A 24,062-nucleotide genomic window follows, 5' to 3' on the forward strand; every position below is an offset into this window, starting at 1 on the left:
CCCACGCCTCCTGAAACCTCACCCTCTCCAGGCTCCATCCCTCATATCTCCAGAAATTTCCCACCTGGAGTTGGCAACCCTATCTCCTTCCCAGCCAATCATCAACCTACCTTTATTTCCCCCTCACTCTTCAGCTTTCCACCCCCCACACACCTGCAGCCTCTCCCGTGCTCTGAAGCCCTGACTGCTACGTCACACTGGGGGCCACCTCAGCAGTATATAAGCAGCATATAAGGATATAGAGCCCACCATTTTCTCCAGGGGAACTAATCTCTGCCGTCTGGAAAGCAGTTGTAATTCTGAGTGATCTCCAGCCCTCACCTGGAGATTGGACACATTTTACCTCTGAACAGCAAACTGCTTAGAATGTTAGAGGCAAAAGCCAATCAAGTTGCATATGCAAACGACCTCTGTGTTCCGAGGCAAAGGTCAATGAGACTGCATATGCAAATAACCTCTGTGTTCTGACTGGCTATGGGGGGGAGAGGAACATCAAACTGTTTAGAATGTTGGAGGCGAGACTCAAGCAATGCAGCCAGTGGATAGGGACAGATTCTGAGTGACACACCAGGGCGCCAACCAATTCCGGAGCGTGTGGAATGTTCTAGAGAAGTACCACCACCATTCAGCTTTTATAGATTGCAAAATGGCGTGCAGAAGGTTGATAAAGAAAAAGATCAGCTCTTTCTTCTCATGTGACATTACAGCTCAGGTTCACCCAGTGGAAATGACTGGCAGCCAGTTTTTACAAAAGACGCTTTCTCACATGACATAACGGCCAGTCACTTAGGCTGCGGTCACACACACTCAGTAATCCACTTCCAATCCACTTTCAGTGCACTTTTACTGTGTGAACTGGCCAAATCCAGTTGGAAAGTGGATTTAAAGTGGATTATTGAGAGTGTGTGACCGCAGCCATAGATGACTTTAAAAACTGAATAGACAAAATGTACTGGCACTGGCAAGGAGACTGACCCTGCAGATGCTGCCCTTGGGGCTTCCTGCCATTCAGGGAAGAAGGAATCGAATACAAATCTATAGCATGGCTGTATCAAAAAGGGCATTACGGAGCTGGGAAAGGTGCAGAAAAAAAGGAAACGGGGGAAAAAAAGAACAGAAAAGAAAAAGAAATTGACTAATAGAAGTATATAAGACTAGGAAAAAGGCTCGTTGTAGAAATAAATATTTATTTTTTTATTTATTTACATGTGATTTCTATACCGCTCATAACCCCTAATGGGTCTCAGAGTGGTTTACAATTTTGACTACATTTGTAGTCGATCCTAACTAAGACCACAATTTGTGCGGAGGGGGGGTTTTACCTAACGGCACCCAGACGGCGGGTTTCTTTGAGTGATCACCAGCCCTCACCTGGAGATTAGCAATGATGGTTCCCCAGAAGGGAATGGTTGGTTTGGAGGGTAAGTTCTATGGCTTTGTACCTGTCCGAGGTCCCACGCCTCTTGAATCCTCACCTTCTCCAGGCTCCATTCCTCACATCTCCAGGAATTTCCCACCTGGAGTTGGCAACCCTATCTCCTTCCCAGCCAATCATCAACCTACCTTTATTTCCCCCTCACTCTTCAGCTTTCCACCCCTGACTGCTACGTCACATCAACTGCACACTGGGGGCCACCTCAGCAGTATATAAGGATACAGAGCCCACCATTTTCTCCAGGGGAACTGATCTCTGCCATCTGGAAAGCAGTTGTAATTCTGAGTGATCTCCAGCCCTCACCTGGAGATTGGACACATTTTACCTCTGAACAGCAAACTGCTTAGAATGTTAGAGGCAAAAGCCAATCAAGTTGCATATGCAAACGACCTCTGTGTTCCGAGGCAAAGGTCAATGAGACTGCATATGCAAATAACCTCTGTGTTCTGACTGGCTATGGGGGGGAGAGGAACATCAAACTGTTTAGAATGTTGGAGGCGAGACTCAAGCAATGCAGCCAGTGGATAGGGACAGATTCTGAGTGACACACCAGGGCGCCAACCAATTCCGGAGCGTGTGGAATGTTCTAGAGACGTGCCACCACCATTCAGCTTTTATATATAAGGGAGATTACAAATGGAGTGCAGAAGGTTGATAAAGAAAAAGATCAGCTCTTTCTTCTCATGTGACATTACAGCTCAGGTTCACCCAGTGGAAATGACTGGCAGCCAGTTTTTACAAAAGACGCTTTCTCACATGACATAACGGCCAGTCACTTAGGCTGCAGTCACACACACTCAGTAATCCACTTTCAGTGCACTTTTACTGTGTGAACTGGCCAAATCCAGTTGGAAAGTGGATTTAAAGTGGATTATTGAGAGTGTGTGACCGCAGCCATAGATGACTTTAAAAACTGAATAGACAAAATGTATAGTGGCGAATCCTGGCTACATTTGAAGGATGGATGCTCAGGCAGGGTGGTGACCTGCTTGCCTCGTGGCCTTCTGGGCACTGGCTGCTGCGGAGAACAGAGCGCTGAACTAGAAGCCACCGGGTCTGACCGGCCAGGGCTCTTCCTAGGCTTTTGCTGCATGTTCAGTGCACTTCTCTGGCACACACACACACTCATATATACAAGTGTAGCAACCGAGTTTTGATTTGTTTCATGGACCACCTGTGAGCCAAACCCATGGGCATTATTTAGAGCTAACACTGGTATCAAATATACACATTTATTTGATAGGTCGTGGGACACAGGTGACAAGGATGACAAAAATGTGTCAAAAATCAAAAAGGTGATCTGACCTGGCAGCACAACAATGGTAATCCACCGAGATCTTGGAGGGGAAAGTCCTTTCTGGACTGGGAAAGGGAGGCAAGAATTCCAAGCCAACTTGGCACGCCGCTTCAGCCGCTGGGTCCAAATTAGATTAGTTTTGCTTTTGGCAAGAGGAAAACCCTGCGGGGAGAGGCCCTGTTCACTTCAGCAATCTGTCCCTGACACCTACTGAAGCCACTCGGCACTGCTGGACTCCTCAAAAGAAAGTCCAGCCCAGCACATGCAGAAGGGAAGCAGGGTGTTTGCTTTTTTTTAAAAGAGAGAATCAAAAACATCCGAGGAAAGGAAAGAGAGCACCAGGATTTCAGTGGGAAGGGAAGGCAGCCGGCCTCGCTGCTGGCGCTCAGGGTGGAAGAGGCATTTCAAGTATGAACCAGGAGTTTTGCCAACACCTCCTCGGGACAAACGATGGCAAGTGTCTGTTGGCACAACCTGCTGCCTCTGCCCAGCAGACAGTTTGGCCCCAGATGCTCCTTAACGCTGTCCCAGCTATTTCCTGACCCCTTCGTGGAGGACAAGGCTGGAGACAGAGGGCTGCATCTGAAGAGATGCTGTCATGATTTGGGCAGGGCTGGCTCAGTTGCACAAGCAGAGCCACAGAGGTGCCACGGAGCAGCACACAGCTCCCAAGGAGTGCCGCCCACAGTCCACTGAAGCGTCACAGAAGGGCCATACGGTGATCAGTGACCACATTCTTTTCTTTTGTTGTGCTTTCACAATTGGGGCCATCATTTGGGGGGAACCCGGTTTCTTTGCATGCTGTGCCTGCCTTCACTGTAGCCAACATTAACACGCAAGAAGTTGCTGCATAAGTTCATGCAATCAATATGGTATATACATTTGATCAAAATACAATATGAATAATCAATATCATTTTAATCTTGGTTTGTTTCAGCAAATATCATCAGGAGACCGAAGTCCCAACAAGATGCAAAAACGGCAACAGGACGAACTTTCTCGAGTTTTGACCGTTCGTTTCGACGCGTGTCTTTGTCAAGCATCAATTTTCCAGTGTTCTTCTTCACATCAATTGCACCATAAGGCACTCAAACATTCATGGATGGCTTTCCATAGCTCTTACATTCAACAATTGTTTCCGGACAACAAGTCCACGAGGCAAACAATTGTTGAATGTAAGAGCTATGGAAAGCCATCCATGAATGTTTGAGTGCCTTATGGTGCAATTGATGTGAAGAAGAACACTGGAAAATTGATGTTTGACAAAGACACGCGTCGAAACGAACGGTCAAAACTCGAGAAAGTTCGTCCTGTTGCCGTTTTTGCATCTTGTTGGGACTTCGGTCTCCTGATGATATTTGCTGAAACAAACCAAGATTAAAATGATATTGATTATTGATATTGTATTTTGATCAATTGTATATACTATATTGATTGCATGAACTTATGCAGCAACTTCTTGCGTGTTAATGTTCTTCAGTTTGCTGTGCCCTTAGTCCTATTTGTTCACGGTAGCCAAGCTTGATGGAAGCATCTCCCCTGAGCAGAGAGCCGTCCTCAAATTTGTTTTGCTACCAAAGAGGGGTCGTCACACTCAGAAGCCAACAGGATCGGCCTTGGCAACTGGATATCTTCTGCACCCACTGGTTAGTCCTTCCCTCTCTCCCCCCACGGCACAAACCCTCAAGGATTATTCAATACTTTGATGATCTATACACCCATCAGCCTCTGTGCATTTACCTCTGACCACTCAGACATCTCCCACTGTGGCCCACAGGCAGGGTTTTTGCAGACCTTCCTCTCTTCCGGCCGCACGATGTCTGCAGACTCACACAGATCACTGTAGACGGAGCTGTCGAAGCCCGGCGAGATCATTTTCCAGCATCGGACGATGCGGAACTGGTATCCTTCCCCACAGGTCCGCGAGCACTCGCTCCAGCTGCTAGTCTCCCACCTGCAAGAGGCAACTCAGCACCAGATGACAGGGGCAAACCGAATGGGTGCAAAGCTCTGCTCTTGCAATCCCCCCCCCCACACTCGGGATTTGTGTTGCCCGTAATACACTCTCGTTATGATATTCTTAGACTCAGAGCTGCTTTATATACTTGGTCACATAATCCTATAATCCTACAAATAAGTAGGTCTCAGTTTTGGAACAAAAGGAAATAATGCACTATTGACCCTTAAAGTCACCATTCTGAGAAGTCTTTCTTTCCTTCTTTCCTTCTTTCCTTCCTTCTTTCCTTCCTTCTTTCCTTCCTTCTTCCTTCTTCCTTTCCTCCTTTCCTCCTTTCCTTCCTTCCTTCCTTCCTTCCTGTTTCTAGCCCTTGCGGCTGCACATACACACTTGAACGTGTGTGGGCAATGGCTGCTGAAACCTCAGAGGCCCCCAAACCTGTTCAGAGAGGTTTCCAGGGACCAGAGCATGGGGCTTCAGTGCCCTCTATAGCTCTGTGCTGGAAAACAAAGGAAAAGCCAAGTACGTTTTTGATCCCTATGGCTTTGAAGATGACCAAAGAAGCCTCTGAAGCCAGAGAGGATACGACTGCCAGTGGTCAAGGCGGAGAGTGTCCTGGAGAACTCTGTACCCGAACAAGCATGGATCACACAAAACCAATAAATAAATAAACACCCTTAATTGATGTAGGATTTTTATAAGCCTATTACTGATTTTATGTTGAGGAATTCAGAGTAGGGCGCAATTTGACATCCATAAAATAACTTTATGAGGTAAAATAAGCAGGGAGATTGTAATAGACTGAGACACACCCCCCCCAGGTGAGCTTAATGGCTGACCAGGCACTTAAAATGAGACCCGCGAGATCTCCGTTTTTCCTCTGCACGGCACAGTCTACAGCTATACAGTCAGAGTAAAAGGAGGCATGAAACCACCATGCAACATAGAAAGGAAAAACAAGAAGCCGCAGGACCGTCAGATGAGGTCATATTCTTTATCACCAATAACTCTTTCTCTTCCTCCCCTTGTGACCTTTTACAGTTAAAACAGGGCAAGAGGATCCACTCATCCTCCAACTAGTCAACATTTCTTCTGACCTCAAGGCAGGAGACGTGTTCAATCCCATTCCCAAGCGAGGACTGAAGGTAAAATGACATGCGAAGAGGGAGTCACATGATACTCAGCCCCAGGATTCCTCAGGAGAGCAAACGGGGGGGGAGGAATGCTTTCAGGGGAGAAACAGCAGATGAAAAAGATGCAAAATCTCCCCACTCAAGTGCACCCTCCCCGACCAGTCTGATGATCTCAAATCCTGCCCTGCACACAGGGGCAAAACAGTGCCCAGAAGGACTTTGGCAGGGATGGCATTAAGCCCCCCTGCCCCCCTCCTGCCTGCCGGTCGGTTCCTGCCAGTGGCCCCTCCCCCTCCCTGCATTCCAAGGGATGCCAGTCGCCAGGTGGGACCTGGAGATCTCCTGGAATTACGGCTGAACTCCAGACAACAGAGATCAGTTCCCCTGGAGAAAAGGGATGCTCTGGAGGGTGGACTCTTCTGTGGCCTTATGCCCCCCACCGAGGTCCCTGGCCTCCCCAGGAATCCCCCAACATGGAGTTGGAAACCCTGTCAGTATTCCCATCGTCTCAGCAATCTGTGGGCTGCCCCTCCCGCATGGAACAAAAGCAGTCTGGAGCAGATCACAGGCATGAGAGCATCAAGATCCTTTTTGTGGCTGGCTGGAGAGCATCAAGATCCTTTTTGTGCCGGGCTGGACTGATTCAGACAGGCATTCCTGTGTGCTGGGCAGGACCACACCAAAATAGCCTTGACACAGCCACACACATCATCACACCGAGAACTAAGAGGTGTAGCAAACTCCTACGTGGCACTCTGTACATGGACCAATGAAGGGTCCCTATTAATTGGTTCCCCTTCAGAAAAGGCAGCAGGCAATTGGGAGACCCCTAATCTGGGAAGAAATCCAGGGGAGGGAGAAGGGCTGGCACATCTGTCCGAAACAGGAGCCCGCCACTGCATTTGAATGCAAGGGCAGCATCCCTTGAGGGGAGGATGCAAAAGGCAGGGCCAAGGGAGGACACAGGCTTGTCCTGCACAGCTGCCTGTCAGGTCCCCCCCATCCCCCCCCCCCGGAACTACTCAGGCTCGCCTATAGCCCCAAATGCAGTCTTTCTCTAGATATAATACCTTGGTTGGCATTCTCTTCCTGCACAGAATTCGTGGACTGGCTCAGGACGGGTCATTGCGTCACAGTACATATCGTCCACCTCGATCCCATCATAGCGGACACACATGGCATAGGTGGACATCACACCTATGTTTAAGAAAATATGTAATGCTAACAAAAAGGAAGGGAAGGGGGAAGGAAAAAGGCAGGGGGGGAGAAAACTCAACCCAAAAAGTTGCTATGGATCCACAAGGCCAGATGTTGTTTCCTAAATACTTCTGTATTTGTTTATTATTAATCTATAAGATGGGCCTCCAGTCTAGCCAATTAAAGTCCACCAATAATTCTGGTAGCACAAACTTGCGTGAGTTGAATGTATGTCACTCCATCCTGTACAAATTTGATTAATAATAAACAAATACAGAAGTATTTAGGAAACAACATCTGGCCTTGTACTGTATATAACATCTTATGAATGTAACATCTTATGAAAAAAATTTTTTTTGAATGTATGTCAAATTTATAATTGGAATTGTGACCACTGAGGAAGGCCCTTTGAGGGGCCGAAATGCATTTGGTTCAGTTGCACAGCACTAACCTATCTATGTATGAATGTTGAGAAGTTTTTTTATGTCTGAATGGTATATTTTTAATGAGTCTAAGTTTTAAAATGTGTACACCTGAATAAATTTTGCATTTTTATAATATTTAGAGTCAGCTTAACCCTTGTGGATCCATAAGAAAATATGTAAACCACACCACCTTAGAAGTGCCAGCTGCCGGGGGGGGGGGGGAGAGACCGGCTGGCAGGGCAGTTGCCAGAAAAGCGGTGAAGCCTTTTCTCCCTTTTTTTTAACGGTACACCTTTAACTGCACGGTACACCTTTAACTGCACCAGACCTCCTACAAATACGAGGCACTACCGCTGCTTCGGCCCCAGCTCGCAGAGATTTCATTTTAAGGGATGGCAACTGTACACCACTTACCCACATATTCACAACACTCAGGGCATGTCTGCAGTACAGACAAACTGGCTCACCTGCCTTGACACCCCCTATGGAACCCTGGGAACAATAGTTCTGCAAGGAGGCTGAACATCTCTAACAAAACTGCAGCTCCCAGAATTCCTCTGGATTAGATGAACTCAAGGAAGGGAGTGCAGTTTTTTTAAATGACTGAAATCTGTAGCATAAGAAGAGATGCTGCGGTACATACCAGATCACTTTTGTTCTTTGCCTGTTTTCCAGAATGTTGTTTCGGATCAAAAGGCAAATAAAGGATTTAGAATAATTGCTGCATATTAACAAAGTGTGAGTCCAGTGTCACCTTTAAGACCACAAAAGTTTTATTCCGGGTATAAGCTTTCGCGTGCACACACGCTTCTTCAGAAGTGTATCTGAAGAAGAGTGCCTGCACACGGAAGCTTATACTCAGAATAAAAACTTTGTTGGTCTTCACGGGGCCCCTGGACTCACACGTTGTTCGGCTGCTTCAGACCAACTCAGCTGCCCCCCTGAGTCTATCTGCTGCATATTAGAAAGCCAGGAATTAGAAATACCATCTCCTGTCAGATTACACAGGTGTGTACACTGGCTTGCTTGGAGAGTCAGGTGGCTTGAGGGGACCAGCCGCTTCTTTCCTGCCTCCAAGTGCAGAGGAATAGGATGCTGGAGCAGGGCTAGCCCATTCCACAGGTGCTGTGGGGCATTTATCCCAGGCAAAAGCTGTCCAATGAGAGGGAACCAAGCGACAAGCATCTGGGTACAGTCACCGTTTCTTATCTGGGGCAGAGCACAGGGCCCCCCAGGCATCTCCTGGGTCCAAAGACCAGCACAGGAGCAGCAAGGACAGGAGCCTATGGGAGACAATGCTCCACTCGCCTGCTGAGAGATCCCCTAGCCCAGGGGTGGCCAAACTGCGGCTCGGGAGCCACACGCAGCTCTTTCATACATATTGTGTGGTTCCCAGCAGGGCGGCTGAGGAAGTGAAGGGGAGGCATGCCTCCCTGATTGGTCTTCCCTTTCCCAGCCAGTGTTCCCTCCCTGGATAGGCTTGAGGTGGGGGGGGAGCAGAGAAAGAAAGCAACTGTAACTTTAAATGTGTTCTCAAAGGCCCCCTCCCACCGGCTGGCTTGGAAAAGGCATTTGTTTCTTTAAATCCTTTCTCCAAGCCAAGCCAGCAGGTCGGGGGGGGGGCTTGGAGGATGCATTTAAAGTTACAGTTGCTTTCTTTCCACCTCTCCCTTCCTTCCTCCCCCACCTAGTTGCTTTCTTTCCACCTATCTTTCTCTTTTTCTCTCTTTTTCCCTCCCTCCCCATCTATTTGCTCTCTCTTTCTTTCCACCACTTTCATTATTTCTTCCCACCTCTCTCTCTCTCTCTCTCTCTTAGACAAATAAATATCATTAGCAAACAAGTTTCATTGGACAAATAAATATCTATCGATATCTGTTTCTACCCCTTCTGTTTTTATTTTTGGCAGTCTCATTTAATGTTAATAAAAAGCAAATTTGCCTATTTCCCAATAAAAACGTGTGTGTAAGATTTGTTCATGTCTTGTGGCTCTCAAACATCTGACGTTTATTCTGTGTGGCTCTTACACTGAGCAGGTTTGCCCCTAGCCCAAGGCCTCTGTCAACCAGGCTCCAGCCCTGCCCACCCCCACCCCCCGCTGCCCTGCCCTTTCTTTCAGATGGGAAGTCCACCAGGCCAAGGTGCCGGTTTTGCCCACCCACTCCCTCCTCTCCCTGCTGCCCCTTTGCCCCTTTCCCCATATTCTACCTGTGGTGCAGGTAGAGCTGCAGGGCTCGTGGGAAGACAGCTTCCACCGGTACATGTCCGCAGGACTCATATTTTGACCCTTCCTAAACAACTTCAGCCGGTTCCTAAAGAACAAGAAGCGCAAATGAAAAGGAGAGCTTCTTGTGTTACGTTCAGCGTCAACAGGGAAGGAACAGGGGGGGGAAAGACAACATCAGTCTGTTTGGGGTTTTGGTGGGGTATTTGCTGTGCTTTAACAAAAACAATTTGGGGGGTGAAGGATTCTTTTTAAAATTCAAAATCTGGGATTGTTTGGTTATAATACAACATACCTGTCCTGATTCCCCAAGCAGAATCCCCAGCCCGGTTAGAGGCAGAGCTTCCACTGTCTAGAAATAGAAAGAATTGGGATAAAAATACCCACAAGCAGAAACAGTTCAAATTTTACGACAAATATATCGATAAAAGAGAGATACAGAGTTTGCACTCAATTGCTAGATACATAGGAACTAAAGGTGCAGTATCTCCTTGGCATGGAGCAAAACCAGGCATGCCACCACCCTGGCCCTGAGCCAACAGATGGGCGGGCAGACGAGGAACGTAGCCCCCCGTTCCCCATCCCTGCCTCAGGTCAGCACCCGGACTCAAGGCCCTGATTAACGATGGCTGTAAGCAACGAGAGACCTGTCTGGGACACAGGAGAAGGATGTAAGCTGCTTTGGGTACCCACTGAGGAGAAAGACGGGGTACACAGAGACGCACACACACACTCTCTCTCTAGGGATGCAAGCCAACAGGCTTTTCTGATCCCCTACCCCCATCAAGGTTTCTGGCTCTAATGGTCACAACCATATGTGTGGGCACAGCCTTGTAAAATTTCAGAAATCAGACCAGCGGCTGAAGTAGGTTTTCAGCTTCAGGGCCCTGCAAAGATTTTTAAGACTAGTAGAAGCAGATCAAATTGTGCCACTCAAGGCAAATCATACAAATTAGTTTGAGTTGCATAATTTGTGCACAGTCAGGGTTGCCAACTCCGGGTTGGGAAATTCCAATAGATTCTGGGGATGAAGCCTACAGAGGGTGGGATCTGGGGAAGGGAGAGACTTCAGAAGGAGAATACAATGCCACAGAAGCCACCCCCCGAAGCTTTCAGTTTCCCCAAGACACCGATTTGTGTTGTCTGGAGATTAGCTGTAATTTCAGGAGTTCTCCAGGCCGCACTTGAAAACTGGCAGCCCCTGTGCACACTGCAGGATTCACCTGTGGTTTTTCTTTCAGTAAGGCAGAATTCTATGGCTCTCCTACACCATTTGGTCCAGACAGACTGTCTACATGATTTTATGTATGTATCATTCTGATTCTACTGATCACTCAATGATAATTATGTCTGTATTCTGCACAATACAAAATCAAAAATGTTAAGGAGCACCACACTGTATACACTATTATAAAGAGCTACATATATATCAAAGACAGAACATCCTAAATGTAAGTGATATATATTTAAACATTAGAACATATACATGTTGTAAAATGTGATGCATATACACAGGGGTCGTTTCGTAGAAAAAGAGCCAGGGGAACTCATTAGCATAACTCATTACCATATGCCACACCCCCTGACATCAGGGGCCCGGTGGTGAACCTGCAAGGCCGGCGGGAGTGCGAGGAAGCCCCGCCAAGGCCCTCCCTGGCCCCAGGCAGGCAGGGGTGGGGAGAGGCGGGGAGGAAGCAACTTACCCTCCCTCTTCTCCTGCCTTCTCCTGGCTGAATAAGGGCTGGAAGCGGGGCAGCTGGAAGCAGGGGGCGGGGCTTCATAGTGTGCCCCACCCACCCGCACCTCACCCAAGGGAACTGCGTTCCCCCGCGTTCCCCCCCGAAATGACCTCTGCATATACATTCATTACAAAATCACAGCACAACAGAGCACATAAGAAAGAACAGTATATAATGTAAAACTGCTATCTGTTATTGTGCTATGGTTTTGGAGCTCTTTATAAAAGAAGAAGAGGAGATTGGATTTGTACCCTGCCCTTCACTACCCAAAGGAGTCTCAGAGCAGCTTACAATCCCTTCCGCTTCACCTCCCCACAACAGACACACTGTGAGGTAGGTGGAAATGAGAGAGCTCTCTCAAGAACTTTGAAAGAACTTATGACTGACCCAAGGTCACACCAGCAGCTGCATGTGAAGGAGTGGGGAATCAAACCTGGTTCTCCCAGATTATAGTCCGCGCTCCTAACCACTACACCAAACTGGCTCTCTGTATATATATTGGCTCTGTATAGATACTGGCTCTCTCTCTCTCGCTCTCTATCTCATGTGTGTGTGTGTGTGTCTGTGTATGCAGGGCTCTTTTTGTAGCAGGAACTCCTTTGCATGTTAGGGGACACACCCCTAATGTAGCCAATCCTCCAAGAGTTTACAGTAGCCCCTGTAAGAAGAGCTCTGTAAGCTCTTGGAGGATTGGCTACATTAGGGGTGTGTCGCCTAATATGCAAAGGAGTTCCTGCTACAAAAAGAACCCTGGCAGATGATTATGATGATAGATGATTATGATAATGATCGATGGATGGATGGATGAATGGAGTGGTGCTCATTACCATTTTTGATTTTGTGTTATTACACAATGTGTTTCTCCTTCATTGTCTATATATTCTGCATGATCACAGAATTAAAACACTGATTTTGGAACTGTCCTCAGAATCTAAATATTCTCTCTGTGTGTTCTTTTATTTAAAAGCAGGTTTCCAACTCCATAGAATGTGAAGATGTGGGTTTAAAAGATGTGCATCAAAATCCCAGAAGACGGAGAGGCAAGAGAAAGAGATTTCCAAGGGCGAGGAGGCAGAGTCTTGACATTGGGGTAGCTCCTGGCCCCTCCCCAGGTTCACCAAACCCAAAATAAATTGTAAAAATTTCAGAATAGCCTGTGCAAAATAAGAGAAATTATGGGAAGTATGTTCAGTGTGCTGGCTGCAGAATTCAAGCAAAATATGGATTGCCTGGGAGTAATATGTCAGCAAGTTTGGGTGTTGTTGTTTTAAGAAGCAGCACTTAGAATTACATCATCACACAGGTAAATCCCATCAACATTGTAAGAGCAACAGAGTATACTGCACCTTTACAGTAAGCAAACATTCCAAACTACACTCATAGCTCACTTTAAAAACATTCAGAAGGGCTGTCTTGCTTTAGGATGGACATCAAATATAACACTGAGAAGCTGTCTCTGGATTGCCAAATCATCTTGCTTGTGATCATTTCTGGACAGCAGAAGCTCTGGCATTGCCCTGTTCATACATTCTTAAGAAAAAGGACCCTTATTTGGTTTTTTCACAGGAAAATGTTCAAGGGACACTGTTCAAGGGACACTGTGGAGTATTCCCCCCCCTTTTAATGCTTTCCTTTTAAACATGTGCTTTTCCAGCGCAGAGATATCATTCATAAGGCAGCTAACCCACTACAGAGTTCTCAGTGTTCAGTCCTGCACTGCTTAATAATGATCAAATCCAAACACACTTGCTTTGTATCAAAACCTAAGACTATGTGACTTTCCAGTACTGAAGGAAATGAAAGCTAAATTGCCAGTCTTTGGTCAAAGCAAAGGCCCTCCTTATTTCTTCCTTCCTTCCTTCCTTCCTTCCTTCCTTCAGACAAGGGCATCTTAGAACTAAAAAAAGCCTCAAAATATAAATCAAACTTGCTCTGTGGGGTTATTTACCAAATGATATAATGACAGAGCAGCACTGCCTAGTCATTGACTGGTGGATTACAGCATGCATCCTGGAACAGAAAAAAGACAAGTGAAGAAAGAATGTCGGACTTTTTTCTCTTTCCAGGGCTTGTAAGCAGAGGTGGCTGGAGGGTTAAATCCCCCCCCCCCAGTGTGGCCCTGATACAAATCTGCTTTTAAACGGGATCATAGACCTTCCAGAAGAAAGGTTTTGGGGAACTTCATGTGACCTGGAATTCCAAACCTGATGGAGGAATTATTGGGTCAAGTTCTTCTGTGGAGTGCGCCCTCCCAGGAGTCTGTTCTGGCCTTGAGACCTTCATGTCTGTAGGATGGCACTTCCACGAGGCTTTCTTTTGCAAAGCAGGCCTGGCTTTGCTTCAAGCAGGTTCAATGCTCAGTCCTGCCCTTGAAAGAGTCTTGGGTAGCAGGTCTCTGCCTCGGAAAGCTGCTGTCATTTGGGACTAGAGACTATCCTGGTCTAGATGGACTAGTGGTCAGACAGCATCTCAAAAGCAAGCAGATGTCTTCAACAGTGTTGTGTCTTGTTCCAAAAGAAAGAGCGGCATTTATAGGTAATGATGTCACAACCATGGTGTCTGAGGTAGGCTAGACATGGTGTCATCTTGTGGTGGACAGAACTCCACTTGCAGCCCAGCAGACGGTCATTACACTCATCTTCTTTCCTTTCTGGTTGCACTGATCACTCCAGGTCTGTTGACTAATTGCCTGTGCCAGCACCATTTTATTATATACGTGTATTTAGAAGCACAGGATCCTGCCAGGAAAAATATATTAGCAGAGATATTCCTTGCTTTTGCAGTCTCTCCCTGGGGTTGCCACCTTTTCAAATGGCTCTAATACTCTGCCTAGCAGCAGCCTTCTATGAACGAATTTAGTCTTTCTCCTCACCTTATGTCCCCAAAAAGTTTCACTTGCTTTACTTCTGTATCGGTTGCATCGAAAAAACACAGCAGTGATTGATGTGAGAAGTGCTTTAACTCCTTTCGGAAGCTTGCCTGCACACCAGTCCTGTAAAGTAGCTCACCAGGATCCCCATAACCTCAAAGGGGTCTGGGGCAAGAATACAGCAAGGAGCTGACGCTTTTGCCACCTTTTTCCATTGGCCCTGCTCTTGTGAATGTAAAGATTTATGTGCAGAAAAAAATAAGTAGCTTAAAGACACAGGAAAAGACCCAGAAAAACAAGTTGGGTGAAGCTTTTCTACCAGCTTTACCAGCATCCTCCGAAAAGCTTTAGCTGTGGGCAGTCCACAGCTAAGGTTTTTCCTAGGACGGAATCTGGGTTCAGGCTTAAAGGCACAGGAAAAGACCCAGAAAAACAAGTTGGCGACCTTATCTCCAACTGAGGCTTCTCATACACTCTTCCTTTCACCCCCTCTCCTCCCTCCCACACAAGCGCCTTGCCACACTTTCCTTGCTCAGCGGCCGGCTGGCAGTGCTGGCGCTGTCTGTTCCGCACTGCTCTTTTGTCAGCTGACAGCTCACCTTACACTGTCTCCTAACAACCTTGTCTGCTATAAATTACACCCTCTTATCTCCACCATCCACTCGCTGTCACCCAGGCTGGTGGCGCAATGCACCAGGGGTGAACAAGGGCACAGCCTTGCCTTTCCTGGCACACAAAGGCACTTGCTTGCAACCCACAGTCTATATTTGGAAGTTCAAGTCACCAAGCCTGTGATGAAGCTCTCTGGCTGGGAAGCAGGACAATCTGGGAGCCCCCAACATTTCAAGTGAATTGTGTGGCTACATCTTTTGGAACCATTTTCCAGGGGAGGGGGGAAATCTGTATCTGACTGCCCAGATGTTGGATCAGAATCAACAGGGTAAGGCTCTCCCCAAATGTGTGAGAGATCTGTAGCTGTTAGCTAAGACCACACACTTGCACTGGTCACCTGCCGCCTCAGCCAACCACCCAGGGGTCGTTTCGTAGAAAAAGAGCTAGGGGGACTCATTAGCATAACTCATTAGCATATGCCACACCCCCTGACATCACCGGAAGTGTGTCAAGCCCCGCGAAGGCCCTCCCTGGCCCCAGGCAGGCAGGGGTGGGGAGAGGCAGGGAGGAAGCAACTTACCCTCCCTCTTCTCCGGCCTCCTCCTGGCTGAATGAGGGCCGGAAGCGGGGCGGCTGGAAGCAGGGGGCGGGGCTTCGTTGTGTGCCCCACCCCCCGTAACTCACCCAGGGGAACTGCGATCCCCCGCGATCCCCTCCGAAATGACCTCTGCAACCACCAACTCACTAAACATGCTTGTTTTCTTCATTGTATTGGTTTCCATTGGCGGGGGGGGGACTTCCAGCTTTAAGTTTTTGCTTTGTATCCTTCACCCAAGAGATGCTCCCTACCAAATTCCAGGCAGAGAAAGGGGGGGGCGAAATGCCCCTATTTTGCAGGAAATCTAAATTTGCACAAGGTGGACAGGGATACATATTTGGCAACCCAAGAAAGGAGGCTGGTTGGGGGTGTGGCTCAGTGGCAGAGCATCAGCTTGGCATGCAGAAGGTCCCAGTTTCAGTCTCCGGCATCTCCAGTTAAAAGGATCAGGTAGTAGGTGATATGACAGACTTCTACCTGAGGCCGTGCTATCAGTCACAGCAGACCATTCTGGTCTGGTCTGACTCATATGTATAGGCATTTTGTATAAGTCCTGTGGTGGCATACATAATATATAATAAATAGATTCTTATGTTTGAGAGCAGAGGCACCTTTCAGACCAAGAATGTTTTATTCAGGGTATAGGCTTTTGCGTGCATGCACGCCTTGTGCATGAACGCGAAAGCCTATATCTTGAATAAAACGTTGTTGATCTGAAAGGTGCCCCTGGTCTCAAACTTTTTTCTGCTGCAACCCACCTGAATCTGGATTCTTATGTATGAGTCCACCCATTCACACCTAATCCCTGAATACACAGGGCTCTGGGTGATTTACATCAATAAAAGAATACAGAAATGCATCATGACTACTAGCTAAAATACAATAAATATAACATTGCAGACTTATTAATCCCCAGATGGTATAGGGTTGCCAAATGACCCGGGGGGGCGGGGAATCCCCCGCTTCAGAGCCCCTAGTTCCGCCCCGGCGGAATCGGGGCCCGGGGGGAACCCCGCTCCCGAAGCTGCGTCACCAGAGGTGACACAGCCACGTTGCTGATGTTTGGGGCGTGGCTGAGCTCGTCGAGGGGGGAAACCATATGTTTCCCCCCCGACGAGCTCGGCCACGCCCCCAACGTCAGCAACGTCTGACGTCACTTCTGGTGACGGCGCGGCCGCGCACAAGCTTTGCGCGCACACACATCCGGCTCCCGACCAGGACGGAGCCTCCCCCGCCGGTAAGGTTTCAGGATATAGCAACCCTAAGATGGTATTAATTTTAACCAGTTCTGGAGCAGTTCTGGACCGCCTCACATGCCAGATAAGGAGGGGGGAGGGAGAGAAAGGGGGGGGAGAGGAGTGTGCCAGCCATGATAGCGCCCGTCACCGCCTTCAACCAAAAGCCTGGTGGAGGCTTTGCAGGCCCTGTGGAATTGCATTAAGTCCCACAGAGCCCTGATGTTATTTGGCAGAGAGTTCCTCCTGAGAAGGCCCTGGCTCTGCTCAATGACAGCTGGATGTCTTTAGGGCTGGGGATCACCAGGACATTGTTCTCAGCAGAGCGTAACGCTCTTCAGGGGACATACCAGAGGAGGGGGTCCTGAAGGTACATGGGTCACAGACCGCTCAAGGCCTTAAAGTCAATACCAAGACCTTGAACCTGACTCAGTACTCCACTGGAAGCCAGTGCAGCTGGCACAGCACAGGGTGAATATGTGCCATCAGGACCTGCGCCACTGCATTCTGGATCAGCTGGAGTTTCCAGGTCAGTCTCAAGGGTAGGTAGGGTTACCAAGTAGCTACCACGAATTGGCGGGGGACACGTGCTTTCCCGCTGGAACATTCCTGCCTGTAACACACCCGTGTCGCACTATGCTGTCGCCCAGATGTGATGTCAGCACGCTGGGCACATAGCCGGGCGACACTCTGGCAATGGGGCTGAAAACTCGATGGTACCATCGAGTTTTCAGCCCCACTGCTAGAGCGTTGTCCGGCTATGTGCCTACATCACGTCTGGGCGACGGCATAGTGCAGCGTGTGTGTTTTCCCCGTGGGAATGCTCCCACCAAGAACTATGTGTTCCCCACCAATTCGCAGTAAGTACTTGGTAGCATAAGGGTAGGCCAGCATAGAGCAAGTTACAGTAGTCTAACCTGGAGGGGACCATTGCATGGATTACTGTGGCTAGGTCAGGCGTGACAAGAAAGGGGTCAGTTGCTGTGCTTGGCATAGATGAAAAAACGGCAGCTTGGCAACGTCCGTGACCTGGGCCTCCATAGATAAGGAGGTATCCAGGACCACGCTCAAACTCCTGACAGTTTGCACCAGTGTCAGTGGTGCCCTGTCAAGGGTGGGAAGACTGTGTCCCAATCCTGTCCCCTCCCCGCCACAGAACCTCCATCTTTGTTGGGTTCACTCTCAGTTGGCTCTTAAGAACATAAGAACATAAGAGATGCCAGTGTTGGATCAGGCCAAAGGCCCATCCAGTCCAAACACTCTGTATCACACAGTGGCCAGAAATACCAGGTGCCCTCAGGAGGTCCAGCAGTGGGGCCAGGACATTAGAAGCCCTCCCAATGTTGCCCCCCCCCAAGCACCAAGATGACAGAGCATCACTTGCCCCAGAGCCCCTATCTATACCTTGTGGCTAATAGCCACTGATGGACCTCTGCTCCATACGCTTATCTAATTCCCTTTTGACGCCGTCCATGCTTGTAGCCACCACCACTTCCTGTGGCAGTGAATTCTAAGTGTTAATCACTCTTTGGGTGAAGAAGTACTTCCTTTTATCCGTTCTAACCCGACCGCTCTGCAGTTTCATGGAGTGCCCACAAGTTCTTGTATTGTGAGAAAGGGAGAAAAGTACCTCTTTCTCTACCTGCTCTTTCCCATGCATAATCTTATAAACCTCTTTTTAAGCCATCCCACCACGGCCTCCAAACCCATGGCCAACTTTTCTGGGGAAGTATCTGGGAAGCTGTCCACTAACTGGTATACCTGGGTGTCATCAGCATATTTATGGCACCCCAGCCTGAAACTCCATACCAGCTGTGCGAGGGGGCACACATGGATATTAAACAGCCTTGGGGAGAGGATTGCCCCCTGAGGCACCCCCCCCCATGTTAAGGGGTGCCTAGTTGACACACTCTCTCCCCAAGTCACCCTCTGTCCCTGACCAAGGAGAAATGACAAAAGCCATTTCAGGGCTACCCCACAGACTCCCATGTCAGTTAGGTGGTGGGTCATGAGATCGTAATCGACCACGTCGAGCACTGCTGTGAGATCAAGTAACAACAGCAGCGCTGACTCACCTCAGTCCAGCTGTCTGCAGGGCGACCAGCACCATCTCCATCCCGCAGCTGGGGTGGAAACGAGACTGGAAAGGGTCACATGCCGATGTGTCATCCAGGAAGCTCTGGAGCTGTTCGGCTACTGCTCTCTCTGGGCAGTCATTGGAAAGATGCTGGGTGGCTCAGACTGAGTCGGCTGAAATTAAACCCGGCAATGACGGAGGTCCTGGGTCTGAGTCGGATCGGTCCGGGGTTAGGGCTCCCTCTCCCGACCTTCGACGGGGCGGCATTAGTGCCAGCGTCGGAGGTTTGGGTGTGCTCCTGTACTCCTCGTTAACGATGGAGGCCCAGGTAGCAGCCACTGCCAAGTCGGTCTTTTACCATCATCAGCTGGTCCTTTTCCTCGACCGTGATGACCTGGCCACAGTGATCCATGCGACAGTCACCTCGAGGCTAAACTACTGTAACGCTCTCTGCATGGGGCTGCCTTTGTTGCAAATTCGGAAGCTGCAACTAGTGCAGAATGCTGCAGCCAGGCTGTTGATGGGTCTTCCTAGACGAGATCACATCTGGCCTCTTCTGAAAGCGCTGCACTGGTTGCCAATAGCGTACCGGATTCGCTTCAAAGTGCTGGTTCTTACCTTTAAAGCCCTATATGGCCAGGGACCAGCCTACCTAAGGGACCGCCTTTCCCCACATGTTCCCCCAAGGGCACTACGGTCGGGGAATCAAAATCTCCTGGACGTTCCAGGCCCCAGGCCCACCAAATTTGCGATGACCAGGGCTAGGGCGTTTTCGGTGGCAGCTCCTATCTGGTGGAATGAGCTCCCAGGGGAGATCCGGGCTCTGCGGGACCTAGTACAGTTCCGCAGGGCCTGTAAGACCGAGCTCTTCCACCAGGCTTTTGAATAGGAGCCGCCACCATCATTGTTTCACCATCATTGTTCCATCAACGCCCTATGATTTCCGCATATTGCTACCGCTGGTGCGGGCATCATTGGGGGGAACGGGACGTGATTAGGGGACGGCAGGGCAGTGAGATTTGCGCTGCTGTGGTTGTCTAGCTATGCCACTGAGAACACCATCTTGGTCTTAAAATCTTAAAATATTAACATCTGGAACTGAATAGAGGAGCACCGTAAATGTTTTTATGATGTTTATTTACTTGTTTATTAATTGTCTGTTGTAATGTAACATTTTACATTGTTTCATTGTTATTACCTGGCATTGTGCCCTGTTAGCCGCCCTGAGCCTTCGGGGAGGGCGGGATAGAAATCCAAATAAATAAATAAATAAATAAATAGTTGTTTTGAATGGGGTTATTTTTAAACAAAAGGGGAGCACATCAGGGAGGAGACCCACCCTAAACCCCACCTGCTCATGCGCTTCCCTTCGCTGCATTCTTGGACTTCAAGCCTTTCCCCCCCAGTCTGTCTCTGATGCCAAAACTAGGTTGCCTTGGAGAAAAAGCTGCTCAGAAATCACAACGTAGCCAATAAGACATGCTCTTCCCTAGGTCATGGGATATTGCCCATTGCGGGTCATCCTGCTAGCTATCTTTACAACTTCAGACTCCAGCTTTACGTAGAACCTTTTCACTTGCCAAGTTCAATGCTCATCCCCTCAGCGATGGAATTAATGGTATCCCTTTTGTTAATAGACTATGCCCCTGCGTAAGCGGTTCAATATTGGAATGTCATTACTGTGCCAATATTCGCCACTGCGTTTTATCGTCACAACTTGGTGGTATCATAGAACTTCCTGACTCACACATATCTACTAAACAGCGATGATGAAAATATAACCATTTCTGTGGCAGAGTTCTTTCAGGCTGCTCTTTTTATATGTAGTACAGTACTGTCATGCAAAACTTGTGCTCGGGAGATATGACATTGAGAGTTTAGTTTACGTGGATTTTAGACTATTCTAGAATGGTTTTTTGGTTGGCATATGTTCCTATGTTTTCTCTTTTGTGTATTATTTTTTTCTAATGTTAATGCCAATAAAGGTAACTGAACTGAGGAAAAAAAGGTGCCACAATCTCCTTTATCTGGGAAGTCTGTCTTTTCCCCCATACTGGGGAGCTAACAGTAGGGGGGGGGATACTTGATATTAGGGAAATAGTGCAGATCAGAAAGTTCACCCTCCACCACTGTCATCCCCCACAGCTCTTTGAAAGGAGCTCTAAAAGATGCTGTAACCTTGACCTGGGTGGCCCCGCCTAGCCCCGTCTCCTCAGATCTGAGGAGCTAAACGGAGTCAGCCCCAATCAGTCATTGGAGGAGAGACCACCAAGGAAGTCCAGGGTTGCTACACAAAGGCAGGCCATGGCAAGCCACCTCTGAACATCTCTGGCCTTGAAAACCCCATCGGGGTCGCCATAAGTTAGCTGCAACATGACTGCACTTTCTCTCGGGTCTCATCTGGTTTGGCTGTTGCCTGCCTGTTTCTCCCTGAGAAATTAAGGTGGCACATTAAGATGCCCCAGCAGATGCTGCCTGGCTGCCAGAACAGTGCAAGTGCGGTGGCGGTCTCCGTTTCGTCTCCCAGTTTTCAGCCCTTCTTGCTGGCATGCCCATGTATTCAAGGAAGCCATTTCCCTCCATCTGGCTAGCAGCAGTACAGCCAATTGACAGGCAGGAAGGAATGTGGTATGTGCCTCTATCACCAGCACTGCCTGCCAGCAGACCGGCAGCATGTGTCTGCATAATATTTCCTTCTATGCTTAGCAATCCCAGCAGACAGGAGTCACTGAGCTTGCATAGAATCAAATCAAAAATCCAACTTCCAAGCCAGCAACAGGTGTAAACAGCACCTGGGGAAGACAGGCCAATTAGCAGAGTCTCCTTTGCTGACAAGAACTGTGTAGGACTCTAATGCCTGGAAAGCATCTCTGTTAGTTACATACCTTGCTTCCCCCACCCCACCCCCGGTCTTGAACTCCAGGTCAGACAACTAGGTGTCAGGACAACAGCCAGATCAGCACACTTGCAAATATTACTGAAATTTTGTTTTTTGCATTTGTATTAATAATTAAAGATGAGGATATTTTTGGTTTAGGATTTGAACAGCTAATAGCCAAATGCAGACACACACACACACACCGAAACCAAGGCTGTCTTGCATGTCTCCACTCTCAGTCCGAGGGCCAGACTGCACAGAGCACATCAGAACACCTGCAGCCCCCCCCCCCACCGTGGGGCAAACAGCATCTCTAAGGACACGGGGGAGAAGGCTGAAGCCCTTCTCCCCACCCCCATGTAGGGTGGTCAACCTCCAGGTGGTCATGGTTGGAGGTCTCCCAGAATTACCACTGATCTCCAGATTACAGGGATCAGTTGCCCTGGAGGGAATGGCTGGTTACTTTGGAGGGTGGACTCTGTGGCATTGGAGCCTGCTGAGGCCCCTCCCCTTCCAAAACCCTGCTTACCTCAGGCTCCACACCCCAGGTTTGGAAATTCTACCTCCCCCCTATATGCCATGGTCATGATCTGAATGGGGCCCCTGCAACTTGGGAAACGAGCTCCATCACACCAGTCACAGGACCATCTGAATCAAAGTCAGGGAGCCCAAACACAACACCTTAAAAACCATAATGCAAAGTTTAGCCGGCAGCCTCTGATCTACAGCAGGAGAATAAGAAAGCTGAAGACAGACATTCTCAGAAGGCATTTCAGAGAGGCCTCATTTCCCACAAGTGTGCAGAGATTTTTGCTGCTTCTAGGCAAACAGGTTTTTGAAATGATACAAAAAGTTGTAAACATGACCGGCAAAAACCAATTAGGGTCCGCTTCACATCCCATGCACAGATCCCCCATCTCTGAGGAGAGGCCGCTGCTTTTGGAATCATTTATTCTTCTCCCTTCCAGATCTCAGGGCAACTTAAAACCACTTAAAACAATCACAATATTTAATAGAATAAAAACACAACATCACTATAACCACTAAAAGCCTTGTGAAACTAGATAGTTTTGCTTGAACCACAAGAAGTTAATCAAGGAAGCAGTATCTCTTCCTCCTCACAGCTGAGAAAACCCACCCAGACTTTGCCAATATTGACAAATACTGACTCCTGAGAGGATCTGAGCTCACATGAAGAAGAAGCAGAAGAAGAAGAGGAGGAGGAGGAGATTGGATTTATACCCCGCCCTTCACTACCCAAAGGAGTCTCAGAGCAGCTTACAAACTCCTTCCCCTTCCCCTCCCCACAGCAGACACCCTGTGAGGTAGGTGGGTGCTGAGAGAGCTCTGGCAGAAAGTGCTCTTTTTCAAGAACAGCTCTGACATGACTACGGCTTGCCCAAGGTCATCCAGCCTGGTGCAAGTGGAGGAGTCGGGAATCAAACCCGGTTCTCCCAGATTAGAGTCCGTGCACTTAACCACTACACCAAACTGGCTCCTAACTTATATGCACATGTAGGGTGTATATAGGTTTGATCATCTCCAGTTGCAAAGGGAACTGGTACCTTGCACTGAACCTAGAAACAAAGTGGCATTCAGTGCATTGCCTGTCTTAAGTATAATTCTGGCCTACCTAACAGGTCTGCCGTTAAAATAACTGAGCTAATGGTTATTACAGATGCCTCAGTATTGCCAACTCTATAATTCCACCCCAGGCAAGCAACCTTTTGCAACTCCTGGGAAAGAGATGATGGGAACAGCACTTGGCAGCTGCTTAGCAACTATCGGATATCCGCAGAACCTTTGCCCTCAGCATTCAGCATCCTTTCCAAGTATCTTAAGGCAGAACTTGCATATTACTGGAGATGCTGTCAAAAATAGCATCTCTGGGTCATATTCTTTCCTGATCTCCTGTAATGCCCAGCAGCACTTACTGTGTAGCATGAGGTCACAACATAGAGAATCTCCCTTCCTGTGCTCTACTGGCAGCAACGTGATAACCTCATACTACATAGTCATTGCATTACAAGGAACCGGAGAAGAACATGGCAGGGAATTACAGTTTTCAGCATCCCATCTCTTTGGAACCACAGAATCTGACTGAAATTTCAACTCAAAACAAAAAGCATTATTATTACTTCTTGGGCTGCTAAGATTATTTATTATAATATTTGCACTGCTGCATTCTGGCCCGACTGCCGTTTCAGGTTTGTCTTCAGGGTTGTCTTCCACATGGAGTGCGTTACTGGAATCCAGCCACCAAGTTACAGGAGTAAGGATCAATGTGGCCAGATGGGCGGAGTCTAAGAAAAGAGAGAGTTGACAAACCAGTTGCCACTGTCTGACAGAAGGAGCTCTTGGCCACTGCACCAACATTGCTTTTCAA

General features: G+C 48.3%; 1 protein-coding gene across 1 annotated transcript in view; it reads right to left on the minus strand.

Annotated features, from left to right (window-relative positions):
- The window catches only part of ADAMTSL2 (ADAMTS like 2), a 92,410-nt gene that overhangs the window by 27,484 nt on the left and 40,864 nt on the right, over window positions 1-24,062 (minus strand). Inside the window, exons 11-13 of the mRNA XM_015406737.1 lie at window positions 9,653-9,756; window positions 6,893-7,019; window positions 4,473-4,686 (exon numbers count right to left, since the gene is read on the minus strand). Of these exons, the coding sequence (XP_015262223.1) occupies window positions 4,473-4,686; window positions 6,893-7,019; window positions 9,653-9,756 (445 nt within the window). The remainder of the gene's footprint in view (window positions 1-4,472; window positions 4,687-6,892; window positions 7,020-9,652; window positions 9,757-24,062) is intronic.

The sequence above is a fragment of the Gekko japonicus genome, unplaced genomic scaffold (assembly GCF_001447785.1).
Source record: "Gekko japonicus isolate JY-2015 unplaced genomic scaffold, Gekko_japonicus_V1.1 scaffold427, whole genome shotgun sequence".
NCBI classification, from domain to species: Eukaryota; Metazoa; Chordata; class Lepidosauria; order Squamata; family Gekkonidae; genus Gekko; species Gekko japonicus.